The 19,559-nt window shown below is 32.6% G+C and overlaps 2 protein-coding genes across 3 annotated transcripts; one reads left to right on the top strand and one right to left on the bottom strand.

Annotated features, from left to right (window-relative positions):
• Positions 1–1,033: 1,033 nt before the first annotated feature.
• On the bottom strand, positions 1,034–2,994 carry LOC100267320 (plasmodesmata-located protein 3). The gene is made up of 3 exons (XM_010650635.3): positions 2,123–2,994; positions 1,615–1,737; positions 1,034–1,390 (listed from the first exon to the last, which is right to left on the bottom strand). Exons 1-3 carry the CDS (start codon positions 2,883–2,885, stop codon positions 1,383–1,385), a joined length of 894 nt encoding a protein of 297 aa, XP_010648937.1. The 5' UTR covers positions 2,886–2,994; the 3' UTR covers positions 1,034–1,382.
• A 6,659-nt stretch (positions 2,995–9,653) lies between these two features.
• LOC100245020 (uncharacterized) lies at positions 9,654–13,571 on the top strand. 2 transcript variants are annotated; one of them, XR_785629.2, is made up of 4 exons: positions 9,654–9,822; positions 10,040–10,129; positions 10,474–12,065; positions 13,150–13,571. XR_785629.2 is itself a non-coding variant. In XM_002265252.5 (3 exons), the coding sequence occupies exon 3, from the start codon at positions 10,476–10,478 to the stop codon at positions 12,006–12,008; it is 1,533 nt and encodes a 510-aa protein (XP_002265288.1). In that variant the 5' UTR covers positions 9,677–9,822; positions 10,040–10,129; positions 10,474–10,475; the 3' UTR covers positions 12,009–12,235. The 2 variants fall into 2 exon arrangements, 1 of the variants encoding a protein (XP_002265288.1); XM_002265252.5 differs by lacking the exon at positions 13,150–13,571 and having other exon boundaries at positions 9,677–9,822; positions 10,474–12,235.
• The last annotated feature ends 5,988 nt before the right edge of the window (positions 13,572–19,559 follow it).

Genomic DNA, 19,559 nt, shown 5'->3' with positions numbered 1-19,559 from the left:
CCTTTTAAATAAAATTAATAAATACAAATAAAACAAAAAAATTTTTTAATAAAACCTCATAATGATAAAATCTTTATTTTGCTTTATTATTTTTATTTATTTTATATTTCTTTTTGAACCACCAAAACCTCTTTTTTTTTTCTTTTTTTTCTTTTTTTTAAATGGATATGTGAAAATCTTTACCTAATAAGAATACAAATCCTTTACGATAAAATGTTTAAAATCACTTTTATTAAATAGAAGTTAAATTGAAATAGTTTTGTGAATAAACTATAACAATTCTTTTCCTAACAAAGATAAATAAGAATCATTTTCCTATCAATTCTTTTTATTTATTTATTTTTCTTTTAGCAGCAATAAATGTAAATAACATTTTTGAAAATTAAATACAAATAAAATTAAATTAAATCATTTGTTGAATATAAATTCATTTTCTTTGCTGGTAAATAAATAAAATGAAATTGTTAATTCGAAAATGTTGTTAATAAACTCTTTTAAAATTTCTTGAAAAAATAATTATTGAAACATTTCTTTTAATTGGTTTAGTAAATTAAATCTTTTGTCATTTATCTCATCTATTCTTGTAATATGTTTTAAAGATTATTTCCATGTATATTCACTTGTGTCATTAATTTTGGTATCCATGACACAAGTATACGAGTTTAGTAGGGTGCTACGACTTTTTGTTATATTTATATCTACTCGATAGGTAACCCGACTCCTGAATTTAGACTCGATTTTCATATTAAGGTTTTCTTTTTTATTTTTTTTTTCTTTTAAAAATAAATAAATAAAAACTAAAATAAATGGTGACACAAATAAAATGAGTATCATCTTTTCAAATGGGGATGTACATGAAAAATACTCAAATTAATAACCAAGTATTGTCACAATATAGTGAAGACTAATTAAGGTTTAAAGTATCATATTTAGGATGTTTGACAAGTTAAAAAGAAAAAAAAAGGTAATTTGTCAAATATGGATCTCATTACATGCCCACGTTTGTTGCAACTCACAATGACTAGGGAGAAGATAATACTGCTTTCAACAAAATTTTCAATTCTAATATCAATCCCAATGCAATTCACTACATAATACAATCCTTCAAATTTAAATTGAAATCACCCATACAATATTTTAGCATCTATCCAATCACGGAAGTGCTAGACTTGATATATCTTCTCCATTTGCTTATCTCTATTTCCTAAATAATTGCTCTATGACATAATAACCTTGCAATTTTTAAAAAAATAATAATTAATAAGATCAATTTCCACTCAACAAGTACGAATTTGAGAAATTAAATACTCCATTCTCTCTCCAACAACTCTCACCCACCACAAAGAAAATTATGCCACTTTCCAAGCTCTCCTCTTCGCCTTTCAGAAATCTGCAGCAAAAAATAAAAATAAAAATAATACATAAACCCCCCAAGTCAACATAACAACGTGGAGCAGTTATCAAACGCATAAGGCATCCTCGGTTAGCTCATTCACTCACCAAATCTCTTATGTCATAAGACTCCTTGGATTAGGAAAGTTGCAGCACAAGGAAAGGCAATAGAAAATGGGGGAGAGAGAGAGAGAGAGAGAGAGGAGTGCAATGTATGCTTACCATCATCACCTTTCTTGACCCACGACTTAATGAGCTTTAAAAAAAATAATCCAAAAAACAAGGCAGCTGCTGCTCCCACCGCTATTGCTGCCATTTTTGCTGAACTTGTTTCCGTCCCTTTCTCTGTGTTCAACACACAAAGGGTATAGCATTAACAGGGTGAAATTTATAGAACCAAATACTACTGCTATTAAAATCACAAAGAAATTAAGGGTAAAAACAAAGGCGATTGGTAAGCTTGGGAAAAGTCATGCTCATTTTGAAGAAAACAATTCGTGTGACCTAACCAAAGAAACAAAGAAAAAGAAACATTTTTCATTTTTTCTGTACAATTAATGTCAAAAGATGCAGGAGTGCCGTTGATTAAAAGAAATTAATTAGACAATATATATATATATATATATATATATATATATATATATATATATATATATATATGTGCCTTATCATCTTCTTCCTCAATCATGATGGCCTAGAAAAGAGAAAAAGCAAAAGCAAAATCGGGTACCATGGTGTGAGTTAGTTGACGGTATCCCATTTGGATAGAAGGTATAGCTCAAAGAGCACTTGCCCATATAAATTTGCCCTGAAACTGAAGATTTACATTCTTCCTGAGCCACCTGCACTGCATTAGTCATGCACTCACCGCACTCACAGATATCCAAATCCCTCTGGCACTGCGCCATCAAATTCACCTCTCCACTGGTCTCTTGATAGAACCCATTATTGCCGCTGCTCTTCACACCCATTTCAACTGCGGCAAAAGCCTCAGTTCTCATCTCCTCAAACCCACTTCCTCTTGCTTCTGTTTCACTGCACAACTTGTACAGCAACTCAGGTTCAGAATTCTCAGCAACTCCATCAGCCTCATACTGTATGTAGCACCCAGAAAGCTGAACCCGAGCACCCAAACTTTCTCCACATAGTCTCTTTGACAGTGCAGGAAGCCTGCTCACGCAGTTGTAGCAGTTGGCATTACTGAGATCGCCTCTGCACTGGAAGAGACCGAAAAAGGCCGCGTGATCATCGCCTACACTGCCCTTAAAGAAGCTGGAATGCAGAGATTTTGCAGTAAGAATTCCAAGAAGTGATGAGAGAGTTTGGGAGTAAGACTCAATGGGATCTGTAAGTGTCTGGTTTGCACAACTATTGTATACTAAGTTGCTGTAGCCTGAAGCAGCTTCAATATGTGGAACCAAGAACCCAGAACAGGCAAAGAAAAGCAGTACTGCAATGGAAGGTAGAAAGATGGGTTTTGATGACAGGTCCATGTGAGGTTGATTCTTGTGTAATGCATCCTCTTCTATCACAAATACCGGTGGTTTTAATTCGATTGGTAGCTTGAGGCATAGTGCTTTAAGTTTTCGATTTTTCCAGCCTACCCCACCTAGATTTGGAAGAATTTGAGTTCTCTATCAATACAAGCTTTCTAGAGATGATATAAAATTCTAACAAAAAGTTAAGTACCATTGTGTTTATCAAGGATTTAATTAGCAATAAGGGTGGATGTTGTGAACTCTTTGGAACTCACATGTCTTAAATTTAATTAACATCTCATTGACTATGGAGAAAAGTATGACAACAGAAATAGAAATTGAGGGAAATGTATGACATAATAAATGAGATAAATCAGAATTTTAATAACAGTGGGTTTTAATTTTTATCAATGTTTTTTTTAATTCTTATTTGCATTTTAATAAGTAATCTAAGTAATGAGTAAAGCAAGGAATGACAAACGAAATGGATTTCTCAATCCATACACAAAGCTTGGATGAGCCATGTATACAAGGGCGTCCTTGTTCTTGTCCATATATCCGATGTGGGGTTGGTAATTTAGTTTAAGAAAAACCCACTTAATGGATCTAAACCCAAGACCTGAACGAAGGACATCGGCACTACTTGGCTACCACGCTTTGTTGTTTAGAATAGCAAATAAACAAATCTATATTCATTTCTAAAAGGATTTATTCTATTCAATAAAAATCATATAATATTTTCTAGAATTATAAAATTAGTTAAAATTAAATAATTAAAATTTCTTTTATTTTGAATATATTCACTTTTAAATATTATGCATATTTTATTTAATAAAATTTAAAATATTAATGTATGTATAGTTATATTTGATAATATCACAAATAAAAAATAAATATTATTGATTTTAAATTTATTTATATATATTTTAAATAATAAAATATATTTATGATATTATTGGTTTAATTATTAAATGATGAATCAATAACTTTTTTTATTCAATAACTAGTTTAGTTTTAAAAATATTGAACGACACAATGGATGAAGGTGTCAAAAGAATGAAATTTGCCAAAACATGGCAAGGAGGACAATTAAATATTTATGTACTAAAATAGGAAATTTTGGAGATCATGTAGGGGCACGAAAATTCACTGACACATAAATTCATCCAAAGATTATACCAGTGGTGCACCATCCGAAGGCCATGTCTTTGCTATAATTATGGACCACCATCTAATGGAGGCCACCCCCATGGGCCGCATCCCCATCAAAGGACACAATGACTACTAGCAATCAATACATTAAGACTCCTAATAGATGACCCCATAACAACCATTTGAGAAAGTGAACCAAAGTCAACTAAAAACTTATCCAATACTCATAAATCCTATCATAAAAAATAATATATATATATATATATATATATGTATGAGCTTAAAGTGAGATCATTAGGGCCCATACGAGTACCGGCTCCCTTATAATCAAATTCTGAAATTGACTCAATATTCTACTATAGAAAGTCAATTGTACTCCAATACCCTATCTATATTATAACGAGACACCAAGTGCTTAAGTCTATGACCTACTATTCACCGCATGCAAACTCTCTATGAATTAGTGTTTGTAATTTAACAAGATAGTACTATCACCTATTAAGATTACCTCTCAAACCCTTGAATTACAAATCCAACATATTATATGATCAAATGACATACTTTAGCTACAAAGAACATATGTTAAATTTCACTCAAAGAATTATGTGACACAGATTTTCTGATCACATATCCTTTAAATCACCCAAGATGACACACTGTCTCGATCACATGATATATCACAATGCTTCTATTAAGAATACTTGTTGTCACCACCATCCATCAACAGTGACCCAATGCATAAAGATATATGACCACTTTAGGGTCTTACCCTAGATCAAAATCTCCTATTGATTTTGGCACATATTCAATATCCTCTCAATGTTGAGAGTTCATGCAATATAATAGTTTGGTGAATCATAACAATTGATAGTCTTGCGTCATGATTCACTATAGGTCATGTCTAATGTGCATCACATAAAATAATGTACTCACAATGGAAAACTCATCTTGACGACCAACACAAGGCATCCCTCTAATTAGGAGGTAATGTACCACAGTCTCTACTGGATTACCCAAATCCATGAACCGACTATGAACAAGTTATCTACTTATAAGGAACTCATGACTTGTATCTTCTGTGCAACTCCTAATGCACACAAGTCATATACAATGTAAGGAACATAGGTTGAATGCTCGAATCAAGGTCAATACACCAAAGGGATACTAAGAGGATAGTTAAGTCTAACTTTGTTACATCATGTCTTACTTTTAGGGATTCAATCCCAACACTTGTAAGCCATTAATCTTCTGCTCGATGACTCTTCCTTAATGCTTGGCACAAAGATGGTGAAAATTTAGAAGGTGAAGGCTAGGGTTCACTCTCTAAAATGTAAGGGAGAATGGAAAAGTTTGAGAAGAAGAAGCTCCATAGGAGTATTTATAAGTTTTCCTCTAGGCTTAAGTGACTTGAGTTCACCTTAGGCTTAGGTTACTTAATCTAGCCCAAAAAGGTCTTAATTGATTCATTAACCCAACAAAGCTCCAATAAATTAATTAGCTCACTCCAGATATACTATTCACTCGCCTTTGTGCAACATTACGTAATTACCAAAATGTTCTTATGCATATAAGTGAACTGAGAATTAATCCAACTCTCATAAATTATGTCATCAAGGTATATGAGCTTGAACAAAGACCATTGAGACTCATAGGATAGTATTGGCTCCCTTAAAATCCAATTTTAAAGCTGACTCAACATATCACTATAAAGAGTCAACTACATTTCAATATCTTATGTACATTACAACGAGACACAAAGTGTTTAGGTTTGTGACCTGCTATCCACTATATACAATCTCCCCGTGAAGTCACGCCCATAATTTAACAATATAAAATTTATCAACCTCTTAAGATTACCTTTACCATCCTTAATTGCAAATCCTCCTATTATATGATCAGATGACATATCCTAACTTAAAAAAAGTTATGTCAACTTTTACTAAATGAATTACTACAACCACAGACTTCTTGATCACATGTCTTTAGGATCACTCAAGATGACATACTATCTCAAAGTCCATGAGATATCATGACACCTTTTTTAGAATACATGTTGCTATTGGCTTCCATTAATAATGACTTAATCTATAGGGAATATACTTTAAAATCTCACTCATAGGTCAAAGTCATTGTTAACTTTGACACAAGCTTAGTATTCTCTTAAGGTGAAGAGATGATATAGCATATCATCTTGGTAAAGTTACGACTACCTAATAGCTTTATAATATAACTCATCGTGGGTCATATCCAATGTGTAATAATACACACTAGTTCACTCACTATAAGAGCCTCATCTTAATGGACAAGACCTCTATATATGATCACTTTTGGATCTCACCTAAAAGTCAAAGTTACTGCTAACTTTGGCATAATCTTAATATTCTCTCAAGATTGAGAGACAATATAATATAGTAGCTTAGTGAAGTCATAACTATATGATAACCTTGTATCATGACTCACCATAGGTTTTTTCAAATGTGTTACCGTACATATTAATGTACTCACCATGGGAACCCTATCCTAATAGCTAAGACCAATCATCCTTTTAATTAGAAAATAGTGTACTACAATCTCAAATGAATTGTCTAAGTCCATGAACTGATTGTGAATGAATCATCAACTTGCGAGGTACTCATAACTTGGATATTTTGTACAATTCCTAATGCACTTAAGTCATATACTATGGGAACCCTATATTACTTTGTTCCCATGTCCTGGATCTCGTAAGGTGCATGCATTTATCCCTAGGAATCTTTAGATCTAATGTAGTGGAAATAAATGACTTCAAAAACCATAGAATAATATAAAACTAGAGATTAAAACTCATACCTGCAATCTAAATGTTCCTAGATTTAAATTTATTTGATAAAGAACGTGTCTGAATGCTTTAGATGTCTCGTACACCCAAAGCCTTTTACTTGATCACTTGAACCATGTCCATGACACTCCAAAGAGTGGACTTTGGAAGGATGGATGCCTAGACTCTCACTCTCTCTCTAGATTAGAAAGATAATAGTCAAAAGGTCATTAGGAAACCCTAACCCCATAAAGGGTTATTTATAGGTTTCCTTACAGGGCTTAAGTGAGTTAAGCCCACATAGACTTTGGTCACTTAATCTAGTTTAAAACGGGTCCTAATTGATTAATTAAACATACTATGCCATCTAATTAATCAATTAGCCCAATCTAAAGACTTTATTCACTATCCCCTATACAACCTTATGTAATTACCAAAACGCCTTTATGCACAAAAGTGAACCAAGAGCAAATCTAACCCTCATAAACTATGTCAACATGGTGTATGAGCTTATAGTGGGGACCACTAAGATCCATAGTAGTATTGGTTTCCTTAAAATCTAATTTTGAAGTTGATTCAACATTCCACTATAAAGAGTCAACTACACTCCAATACCTTATGTATATAACAATGAGATAAAATTCAAGTCTATGACCTACTACTCATTACATGCATGCCCCCCATGAATTGGTGTCCGTGATATGACAATGTAGTGTTATCACCTATTAAGATTATCTCTCCAATCCTTGAGTTAAACATCTTATTATGTGATCAACTAACATACTCTAACTTCAAGGAGCATATGTTAAATTCTATTAAAGGAATTATTATGGCTACAAATTTCATGATCACATATCATTTGGATCACTCATGGGGATATGTTGTCTCAAACCCATGAGATATCATAGTGCTTCTATTGAGAATACCTATTATCATAATCATCCATTAATCGTGACCCAATTTATATGGATATATGATCACTTTAGAATTTCACCCATAATTGAAAGCCTTTTATTGATTTCAACATAGACTCAATATCCTCTCAAGGCTAAGAGTCCATGTAGTATAGTAGCTTAATGAATCATGACAATTGATAGCCTTGCATCATGATTCATCGTAGGTTCTATCTAGTGTGCATCACATATATTAGTGCACTCACCATAGGAAACCCATTCTGATAGCCAAGTCAAGTCATCCCTTTAATTAGGAATTAGTGCACTATAGTCTCTATTAGATCACCCAAATCCATGAACCAATTGTGGACAACTTATTTACTTACAAGAAACTCATGACTTGTATCTTTTATGCAACTTTTAATGCACCCAAGTCATGTACAATGTAAGAAACATAGACTAAATATTCAAATCAATATCAATACACCAAAAGGATAACAAGGAGATGGTAAAGTTTAATTTTGTTATATCATATCTTACTTTTAGAGGCTCAATTCTAATATATAAAATGTAAAAGATACAAGTCAAAATGCTCATACAGTATAACACATAAAATAAGAATAAACAAAAATGAAATTCAAATATTATTAAATAATAAATCCCCATTTGTTATATTATATCATACTTTTTTAAGAGCTCCATCTTAACACTTGATATATACTTTATAATATAGGTAAAATTTATTTATATAAATCCATAGATATATTTTGTATTTCATTTGTTCATACAACTACTTATATATTTTGTCATTCATCATATTTTGATCATTATATGCGTTTAATGATTCATTTTTTTAATTAATTATCTTGATCAGTATATATATTCTCTGTTTTATTTTTTTAATTAATCAATAAATTAATTGCTTGATCATATCGGTTAGTTAGTGAATTAAATGTCAAAATTTTCTCGCTTGTTTATTAGAGATGATATTTATTGGGCTTTTTTTCGGAAGGCTCACAAAGCGATATTTCCCGAGCCTATAATATTGGTTAAATCTATATCAGCTCAGCCCGCTACATAAACTTCAAAAATTTTCAATCATAATGAAGTAGGCCTTAACAGCCCAGCCCACTAAATCTAGATCAGCCCAGCCGGCTACACACTCAGGTTTAAATACTTGTTCTTCTCATCTTTAAAAAATAATTCATTTAAGGGTACAGATGGGATTCAACCCATGACATCACGGATGAGAGCAGCAAGACAAACTTAAAAATTTATATTATATATATTAATTAGAATATAAATAAACTAAATTTAAGTTGTAATTAAATAAAAAATAAATATAAACTTATATCAATATTTTAAAATAAAATATAATTTATATTCATATATATATATATATATATATATATATATATATATATATATATATATATATATATATATATAATTAAAACAAAATGATTATAAATAAATTAATTTTAAGTATATAATAATTAAATACAAAAATACATAAATTTACAAAAAAAAAAAATTATCAATATTTTAAAATAAAAAAATACTTATATTTGTATTATTATTTCTTTTACATTATTGAATATATCCAAATTATATATAAAATATACGTTTAAATTCTATATAGAATGTAATAAATTATAGTTCTTTAATAAAACAATCTTAAAATTATCATTTTAAAAACTTTTTTTTTAATATTTTTATAAGTTTTAATTAATTTTATTGTATTGATATTTTATGTCCAAATATTATTAATATTTTTTTATATATCCCATTATATTCGAAAAATAAAGTTTAGCCATATATCCATAAAAGTCAATATTTTTATTATTGTTCCTAATATATATATATAAATTTTTTAATTACACTAATTATTTTCTTTTCTACATAATTATTATTTTTAATCCGTGAGAATAAAATATGTATAGCTGACAACTTATAAATAAAACATTTTGAAGAATTTATGAGAGGATAGATTGTGACAAAAGTTCGCCGCCTTAGTCTTCCTCTTCCTTGCATAAAAGGGCTCTAGGGTTCATTTGTTGGAAGAGAGAAGAGAGACCGAAACACGAGAGGAGGCCGTTGCAGCCGCCAGGTAGACCCTACCCCTTGCTTCGTCCTTTTCTTCTTCTTCATAGAAAGATATAACCCAAAGAAAATCAAAGCAAAAATTCTGAAAATAAATTTCAAACCCCCCCTTCCCCCTTTGGTATTTTCTGTTAATCTCTAATCTCTAATCCTTTTCATTTTTGCATCTAAATATTCATTATCAATTTTTTGTTAATACGATTTCTTATTTATTTATTGTTCAGGTCTTGTTGGAATTTATTTTGCATTTGGATTGTTCTTGAGAATTGAATACAGCTCGATATTGAAATCCAAGTTTCTGAGACCAGGAAAAGGTGCATTTTTTTTTCTTTAATTTTCTCATACGAGCTCCCGGCGGCTCATCATCCTTGATGCATGTTTGGTAGTGGAATTAGAACTGAGAACTTTTCTGGGCTATGAAAACATAAAAGATGAAGAAAATAACCTAGTAACACATTTTCAAGAGCTATTTTCAACATTTTCCTTTCATTTCTGTTGGTGTCGAGCCAAAGGGTCTTGAGTCTGGGAAGGACACGTGGAGGGAAGCCCCCCACAATTTCCACAAAAATCTCTCTTTGAGATCTTAATAGGGTTTAAACTTTTCATAGGTTAACTTGTTTTTTGTTCTTATTCTTTGTTCTGGTGTTTTAATTGGCAGCCATGGCTGAAGAAGCAGGCATGTTTATGGTACATCAAACCGTTGGCAGTGTTCTTTGTTGCAAATGTGGTATACCAATGACACCGAATGCTGCAAATATGTGTGTCAAGTGTTTGCGCTCTGAAATTGATATTACAGAAGGTTTGCAGAAGCATGTGACCATCGTGCACTGCCCTGAGTGTGATACCTACTTGCAGCCACCGAAAACTTGGATTAAGGCACAATTGGAGTCGAAAGAGCTCTTAACATTTTGCGTGAAGAGACTAAAGAATTTGAATAAAGTTAGGTTAATTCATGCAGAATTTATTTGGACTGAGCCTCATTCCAAGAGGATCAAGGTCAAGCTAAGGGTTCAGAAGGAGGTTCTCAACGGAGCAATACTTGAGCAGGCTTATATTGTTGAATTTGTTCAGCAAGAGCACATGTGTGAATCTTGTTCTAGAGTCCAGGCCAATCCAGACCAATGGGTGGCTTCCGTGCAGCTTCGGCAACATGTTCCTCACAGACGGACTTTCTTTTATTTGGAGCAGCTTATTCTTAGGCATGATGCTGCAGGCCGTGCTATAAAAATTAAGCAAATGGATCAGGGTATTGATTTCTTCTTTGCTAATCGGAGTCATGGTGTAAAATTTGTGGAGTTTATTGGTAAAGTGACTCCAAGTAGGAGCCGTCATGACAAACAACTTGTGTCCCATGATACCAAGAGCAATAACTACAATTATAAGTACACTTTCTCTGTTGAAATCTGTCCAATATGCCGTGAGGATCTGATCTGCCTCCCTCCAAAAGTTGCTGTTAGTTTGGGAAATCTTGGTCCTCTAGTGATTTGCACAAAAGTGAGCAACAATATTGCTTTACTGGATCCTTTTACTCTTAGGCACTGTTTCTTGGATGCTGATCAGTATTGGAGATCATCTTTTAAGGCTCTACTGTCTAGTAGGCAGCTTGTGGAATATATAGTATTGGATGTGGAGATTGTTTCTTCTGAAGTTAATGTTGGTGGCTCAAAGTATGCATTAGCTGATGCTCAAGTGGCTCGTGTATCAGATTTTGGGAAGAATGATACAATTTTCAACATAAGAACACATCTAGGTCATCTTTTAAACCCTGGGGACCATGCTCTGGGTTATGACGTATATGCAGCTAATAGTAATGATATGGAACTTGAAAAATACAGGGGTTTTGTCCTTCCAGAAGCAATTTTGATAAAGAAGAGTTATGAGGAGAAGCGCCAAAGAAAGCGTGGAAAGCCTCGTTCATGGAAGCTTAAATCCCTTAACATGGAAGTGGATGATTCCAAGGGTAGAGCTGACCAAGAGAAGATGAATACAGAGTATGAAGTGTTCTTAAGAGATTTGGAGGAGGACCCTGAGTTGAGGTTTAATATATCATTATATCGAAATAAGGAATATCAACCATCAGAGATGGCTTCTATGACCGATGGAGAGGATTTACCTTCTGTGCCTTTGGAGGAGTTGCTTGCTGATCTAGATTTGAGTGAAGAAGAAGATGGAGATGTTAGCATGAGGGAATGACCTGAAGTGGCATTTTTTCCAGTTTTGCTGTATCTGAATTTGGGTTCTCAGAATATGGTAAGTGTGGTTCTTACCCTTTCCAATTTTTGGACATGATGTTTGAATGCTCCTCTTTATTAAAATATTATTTGTATGTTCCCTTATTCATTTACTCATATATGACTTTGTGCTTGCATGCATAAAGTTCTGATGGCTGGTTGAATATATATTTTTAGTTTTTATCTTAATTTAATTTCCTCCCATGTTGATTGGTTTTTGACTTAGAAGTTTGGGAAATTAAGTGGCCCTGGTAGGCATGTCAAATTGCAGAGGCATTCTATTCAACCTGAATGAATATGAATACAATCTGTTTTTCCCTAGGGTTGAATGGACACAAATCATTTGTTACCAAATTGATGGAAGATGCCATTATGTCAATTGTTAAAAAATGTCATGGTGATTATGTGTGTGTGTGGGCAATTCTTTGAAAAATTGGAGCTCTACTTTCTTCTAGTCCTCTTGCCAAAACCACAATTCTACTTGAAAAATGGCCCAATTTTTTCTTAACAAAAAACTTTCTTATGCTATAACTGCATTCTTTAGCTATACTAAATCAGAATCGCCTTGTCCCAGGCCCCTATTTATCTACTATGTGTCTGAACTTCATCGATAAAACTCATTAAAATTCAGTGTTATCTCTAGCATTGTGTGCATGGTTCAGAGTGGAGATGACAACTTCTTAGAAGTATCCTTGCTGCCTAGTTTGGAGTGGATGTAGCAAGATTCAGGATCTAATGCCCTATGCTCACAATATGATTTTGTTTGATCTAATAGTTAGCCAGTGAAATGGAATGTTCAGTAATATGATTGAACTGTACTTTTAGAAGCAACAATATAGTTTTCATGTATCTGATTAAACAAAATTCACTTAAAAAATAATTGATATTCAGGTTTTGCATATAATGTTGTCTTATTACTGGACTGGATGGGCTTAGGTGATTCTTTACTGATCAGCCTGGGTTGAACCTTTTGGGTTTAAACCTGAGCTGTTCACAGGCAAGCTCTCCTGTGGATGCTATATTATACAGACTTGGGGAGTTAATTTGAGTTGGTCTGTTAATTTTCGTTGATACCAACATTTTGTTGAATTTACTTGGGACAGTGGACTTGTGAGGGCATGTGCACAAGACGGTGGCATTGGCATATGGTACAAGCTACATCAGATTTATTTCAGAGATGGAGACATGGATCCTCAATGTTTCGTGTGGAGATCACTTTCTTGTTTGGAGTTCTGCCACCAGTTTGATGATTTAAAATTTACAATTATGTATTAGAAAAGATTCTTCTTGAGGGGGTTTATGTGTAAGAATGATATTTGGTAGTGAAGTTTGTAGATGATGCTTTGGGACAATAGGTTGGGCATGCTGGAAAAAGACCAATTTACTGATGAAAGAGGAGAATGCTTAGAAGATGGTTAGCGGGCTGCTGTTTCCGTCTCCTTCTAAGATTACTTGTCTTGCTATGTTTTTGTAGTTTTATTTGAGATATAATTGATGATTTTACATTGCTCTTTTCTTGGATTTAGATTTATTTGAAATATGATTTATGTGAACAGCGCAAAATACCCTTGGAAATGTTCAAATTGTTTGTCTCTAGAGAAAATATAGAATAATGAATGAAAACCTTTGTTTGTTTAAGAGAAATCTCAGTCCCATATTATTTGGTATGAGCAATCTAACTCAAGTAAAAAATAGAGGCTAGAAATTAGAATGCGCGCATTCATGATATCAACCCGATCACATTTATTTTAATGAAGCTGAAGTTGCCATTGGCTCAATCGGGTGCCCTCTGTGATACAGTCAAATGGACTGAGTCGAGTTCTGCAGATGGACCCTTCGCTTCCATTTCTCAACCGCCAACTCTTGGAACTTGGATGGGAAAATGAATGAATGAAATTGGGGATGTATAAGTTTAAGTGGTAGGTGAAATAAAGCTATGAACCAAAGTGGGGATGTATGATATGGAGGGGCAGGTTTTGTTTATCAGGTCAAAATGATGAAGTTACAGGGTTTTCTCCATTGGCATGTATCACATGGTGATTATTATTATTTTATGTCATATGATTCATATAGAGCTGAGCATGTGGAAATTTTGAACGGTTGCAAATTTTAGAATCATTAATATAGTTTTATGATTTTCTTAAGGATAGGTTTGGTTTCTAGCAAATATTTAAAAAAAATTATTTTTTTCATGATTGATTTTATTATAGAAAATACAAAAGACATTCAAATATAATTAAAATTAATTTGAAACCTATGTATTTTTTAATTTTTTTAATCCTTATATATAAGAATCAAAATAATTGAAATGAGATTGAAGTAATATATAAAAAATAATTTATTAATTTTAAATCTACTTTGACTTTCCTTATTTTTTTTTTCTTTTGCCTGTTCTTTTTTATTTTATTTTATTTTTCTCATGTAGAAAGTGTGGAGGCACATACCTAAAGATGATTTATGTTTAGATAGCGTCACAATACTCCGCGATGCTTGAATGCTTAGTGTGTGGAGATTACCCATTGGAATCACCCATAGAACACCTAAAACTTAAGAAATATTCCCTAGAATTGTTCCAAGATTTTCTAATAAGAGAAAGAGGAGAAGGCTATACATACATATGGAGGAGATATCCTAGAAAAGAAAGAGGAGAAGGATATGCATACATATGGAGGAGATATCCTAGAAAATTTCTAGGATTCCTTATTTAGTTAGTATTAGGATTAGATGGTAATTGGCCCCCTATAATACTAATCTCTTAATTGGGCCAAGTTGCTATGGATGCTCCAATGGGACTACTCCATAACCCCATAAGAATAGGTATATATATATATATTTACCATCTTATTAACTATTCCATTCATACTTGGTTAATAAGTTGTGCAACCATTGAGCCACCTGCAAAAAGAAACTCAAAGCAGTATTGTAATGTCTTGTTATGCCCTAGATTCATTTGGTCACATCAAATTTTAGCTTCTCTAATTCCTCTTAGTGATGTCTTAGAGCATGCTAGGAACCCCTTTATTTAGTATTTATGCTCATAAGTTATATTGCAGTGCCTAGGTGCCAAATAACTTGTCAACGATGAACATAAAACATGAATGTGTTACCAAATAGTCTTCCCATTGCACTTATACAACTCAATTTTGATTTAATTGCTTTCTCAACATTGCCCCTTTAGATCAAATCAAACATGACCATAGGAAACATGCTAGAGTAGCATGCATCAGACCTTCACTTCATGGCATAGTTGAAAGTCACATAAGGCATAGTAAAATATAGGATCATCCAAAGTATAATGATTTATACAAACTCACACAGTGAAGAAGCAAGGATTCATTCTTCAACTTCCTTATTTTGGTCAATAAGCACATGTAGTATAAAATGCATGCTACAACGAAATTCTCTTTAAAGAGTGTCTATCTTTCCTCAAGACTCTAATATGGTGTTGGGATTAACAAATATATGGAGCTAAGCCAAATCCTTCATATATTCATTAGTCCCAACGCCATATTAGGTTTCACATTCGACTATGCTACAGGTTACATGCATGAATAGTGGGATCTAAACATTTATCCGTATGCGGTCATAATAAAATGAGATACCACATCTTGGCTCTCTTTAATATGATTGAAATAGATTTGATTTAGCTTGCTATTCGAGCATCACAAACTTAATGTTTCTTATCTTTGCTTACTTTCCAAGCACTAAAGGCAATTGTTGGTGTGAGCGAGCTAGTCTATACCTATTGATATATCTTACTATATGTATGCTGAGATCTCTCATGTTACAATTAAATATAGACAATGAAACATGTTTATCGTAAATAATATCCCAAATAATAAAGATCTGATGTCTTGGTTGGTAAAACAAAAGCAAATCATAGTTACGGAGTCCCAAACTCCTAACATGAGCCTAATTGGTTTGCATACAAATCATTGATATTCCTAAGCTTAAAAGATCATTTTATGAGAGAAAAAGCATACAAATTTCTTCTCTTAAACCCTTAGTTGAGCTAGAACACTATTTGGGATTGATTGTTCAAAAATTATTAAGAAATTATATAGAAATAGAGTAAAGAAAGGTTGATTTTCATCCCAAAATGAAGGACAAGGAAGTTAAGGAAGAAAGAGTTGAAAATAGGGGAAAATTATAGAAAGAACAATGATGTATAAAAATGATTGAAGGCATTTTGATACATATTTTGATAATGGAAGGTTGAAAAGTGACATTTCAATACCAAGTAGCTTGTGTCAAATCATTTCATCACTAAGTTTTGACGAAGGAAGCTGAAGATTTATGATGATCAATCCAACATAGGAGGGTGGTATCAAATTTTAATTTGCTAAATGAAGTAACATTTTGATAAAAACCTAAGGGTTCTATATTAGAAGTTTTTATGATTTGATATAGTGTTCTATTTTTGAAAACATGCAATAAAAGGTGTATCTCGTAGTCCATGTATCAAAGCATTTTGATACAAATTCTAACAATTGATGCTAAGTCCAAAAGAGAAGAAGGATTATCGAGATGTATCAAAATTGACTATACTGGTGTCAAAATTTTGATTTGAGACTCCTAACTTTAATTTTTACCATTTATTCCATTTGTTTTTCATGAGTTTAGTGCATACCTAATTATGATTTAGTTTTTGTTATCTTTTTTAGTTGATGTGTCATGATTTCGTTAGACCACATGGGTTAACCTACTATAAATAAGTGGTTGTTAGTTTTAGTTGGAGGGTAGTAGTTTTGAGAGTAGAGATCATTAGAGAGAGTTTTGTAGAGAGGTAAGTTGAATGAAATAGTTTCCATATTTTCTATATCACTTTCTCAACAACCAAATTTGGAAAGTAAGGCTAATTTCTCCATGATTGGTGGATAAACCTCTCTAAATATAGAAGAGAAGTATTCTAAGGTTAAGATAAAGGATACGAGCGACTTTTTTTTTTGGTAATTCTTAGTTCCTATTTCTAGATTCATGAATTTCAATATTTAGAAGTAGGGTTCTCTTGAAATCTTTCATGAATTTGACATATGTGATGCTTTATAAACTTTATAAATACTTTACTTTATGTTTAGATTCATTGTGGTTTATGTGGATCATTTATGTGTGGATTTGTGATTAGATCTAAGAAAGAATCAACTTTTCATGTTTTGAGATTCAAAATTCGACGAAATGTAATTAAATTTACTTTAAAACGAAATCCTATTTGATTCCATGCTTGGATCTAAAGATACAATTCTTTTAGATATTTCTTTATTTTATAATTGTTGATATTTGTGTTGTTTTGAACATTTATATTGAGTTTAATACACATTCCACTTTAAATCATTCAAATCATATAATTTTTAGTGTTTTTAGAATTAGTTAATCTCATAATAGCTCTATAAATTTTAAATATTGACAAAGGAATTCAAAATCTTAATTTTGGTCCGTAAGGAGATGACTTAGCAGCTATACTGACTATTAGCTCTTTCTAATTAATTAAAACCATTTTTGGTTTGGGAGTTAATGGTATCAATAAGGAGTATGATTTATTTATTTTTTTTAAAAATAATTTTTATGTTGTGATTCTAAACACACAATACTAACATAAGCTAGAAAATACACAAACCGTTGTTAAACATCTCAGGCTATCAACTTAGTAAAATGATTTGCAACCATGCAAAGTGTATTACATCATGTCATGCTTTTAAGGGTTTTATCCCATCATGCCTCTAAAGCATACTAGGATCACATCTGACACCTATGTTATCCCATGACCATAAAAGACTCTTTCCATCAATGTCTTGGTGAAGGGATTTGCTAGGTTATTTGCAGAAGATACCTTCTTAACCACTGTATCACCCATTTGAACTATCTTACGAATCAAGTGGTATTTTCTCTCATTGTGTTTTCATTTTCGGTGTTTTTTTGGTTTTTTAGATTATGTCATGGTCCCACTGTTGTCACAAAATAGCATCATGGGGTTGTGTAGCCAGGGATACTACCCTAAGTCCTATGATAAACTTTTTAAGCCAAACGAATTTCTTTGTTATTTCAGAAGCTGCAACATAGCCACTGCAAATGCATAAGGTATTGTTTGCATATGCTCTTTCTTCTTAAATGTCTAAGGACATTGATCTTGGGAAAGAGGAATTCCATGTTTGAAAGGTAACAAACCCTTTTTAGAATCTTGCATCACATGCTTGACCAAGAGCTTGTCAATGTAGGTGGCTTGAGACAACACCACTTTCCCATTCTTATGGTCTTTTAGGACATTAATCCCGATAATATATTGCACTTCTGCCATTCCTTCATTTAGAATTTTGTAGACAACCAGATCTTAATGATGATAGTAGCCCTACATCTTTACCAATGAGTAGAATGTCATTAAAGTATAAGGCCATGAAGAACACCATGCTTTCCTGCATTTTCTTGTATGCACAAGGTTCATCCTCATTTTAATCAAAGTAAAAGGTCTTGACAACTTGATCAAAACATTTATTCCATGAACGGGATGCTTACTTTAATCCATAAATGGATTTATGCCACTTGCATACCATATACTCTTAAACTTTTTCCATGAAACTGTCTGGTTGCATCATGTAGATGCACTCATCAAGATTGTCATTCAAAACTATAGTTTTGACATTCATTTTTCATATCTCATAGTGGAGATGTGTCGCAATGGATGAGAGTATGCTAATGGACTTGAGTATGGCTACCAATGTGTTATCCTTATGACTGAAATTAGGTTTCTAACTATAATTCTTTTCCATAAGCCTAGCCTTAAAAGTTTCAACCTTTCCATCTACTCCCTTCTTCCACTTGTAGACTCACTTGCACTCTATGTGTTTTATCCCCTTTCAGGTGCTTCTACAAGTTCCCAAACTTAGTTAGAATACATAGATTCTAACTTTACCTCCATTGCATTTAGCCAAAGATGTGTATCCACATTTCTTATTGCTTCATCGTAGTCCTTGGGATTGATCTCATGTTCCTTAGAATGATTTTGAAAGGCTTTCTTAAATACATGAATCGGTTTGATTGTATTACAACCTTCTCGTTATGATGAGGCATCGATGTACTAGAAACAAGGATGGTTGGTATTGGATCCATAGTATTTTGTACTTTTATAGGAGTCTCATCTAGTGCTCTCAAATCAACCTCACTCCTAACTTTATTTGGGAACCCTGGATCTCTTTGTTCCTAAGCCTTGGATCGTATAGGTGCATGTAAAATACCCTAAGCCTTAAAATCCTATGTAACATAAGCAAAATAAATTTTTTTAACATTCTAAGATCTATAGAAAAGTCATTAGTAACCTTTACCTTTGATTTGGACGTTCTCAAATCAATTTTGGTCGATGAAGATGAAAACTAAAGAGTCTGAAGGTCTCATACACCTATGATCTTTTACTCGATGACTTGAACCACGATCTTAGCACTTCAAAGTATGGGCTTTGGAAGGGAGGAATTCTAAGCCCTATCTTTCTCTAGAGGTGGAAGGTAACTCTTACTTTAAAAGTGAT

Source organism: Vitis vinifera, chromosome 4 (assembly GCF_030704535.1).
Source record: "Vitis vinifera cultivar Pinot Noir 40024 chromosome 4, ASM3070453v1".
In the NCBI taxonomy this organism is placed as follows: domain Eukaryota; kingdom Viridiplantae; phylum Streptophyta; class Magnoliopsida; order Vitales; family Vitaceae; genus Vitis; species Vitis vinifera.
This window is presented reverse-complemented; position numbering and strand designations above follow the sequence as displayed.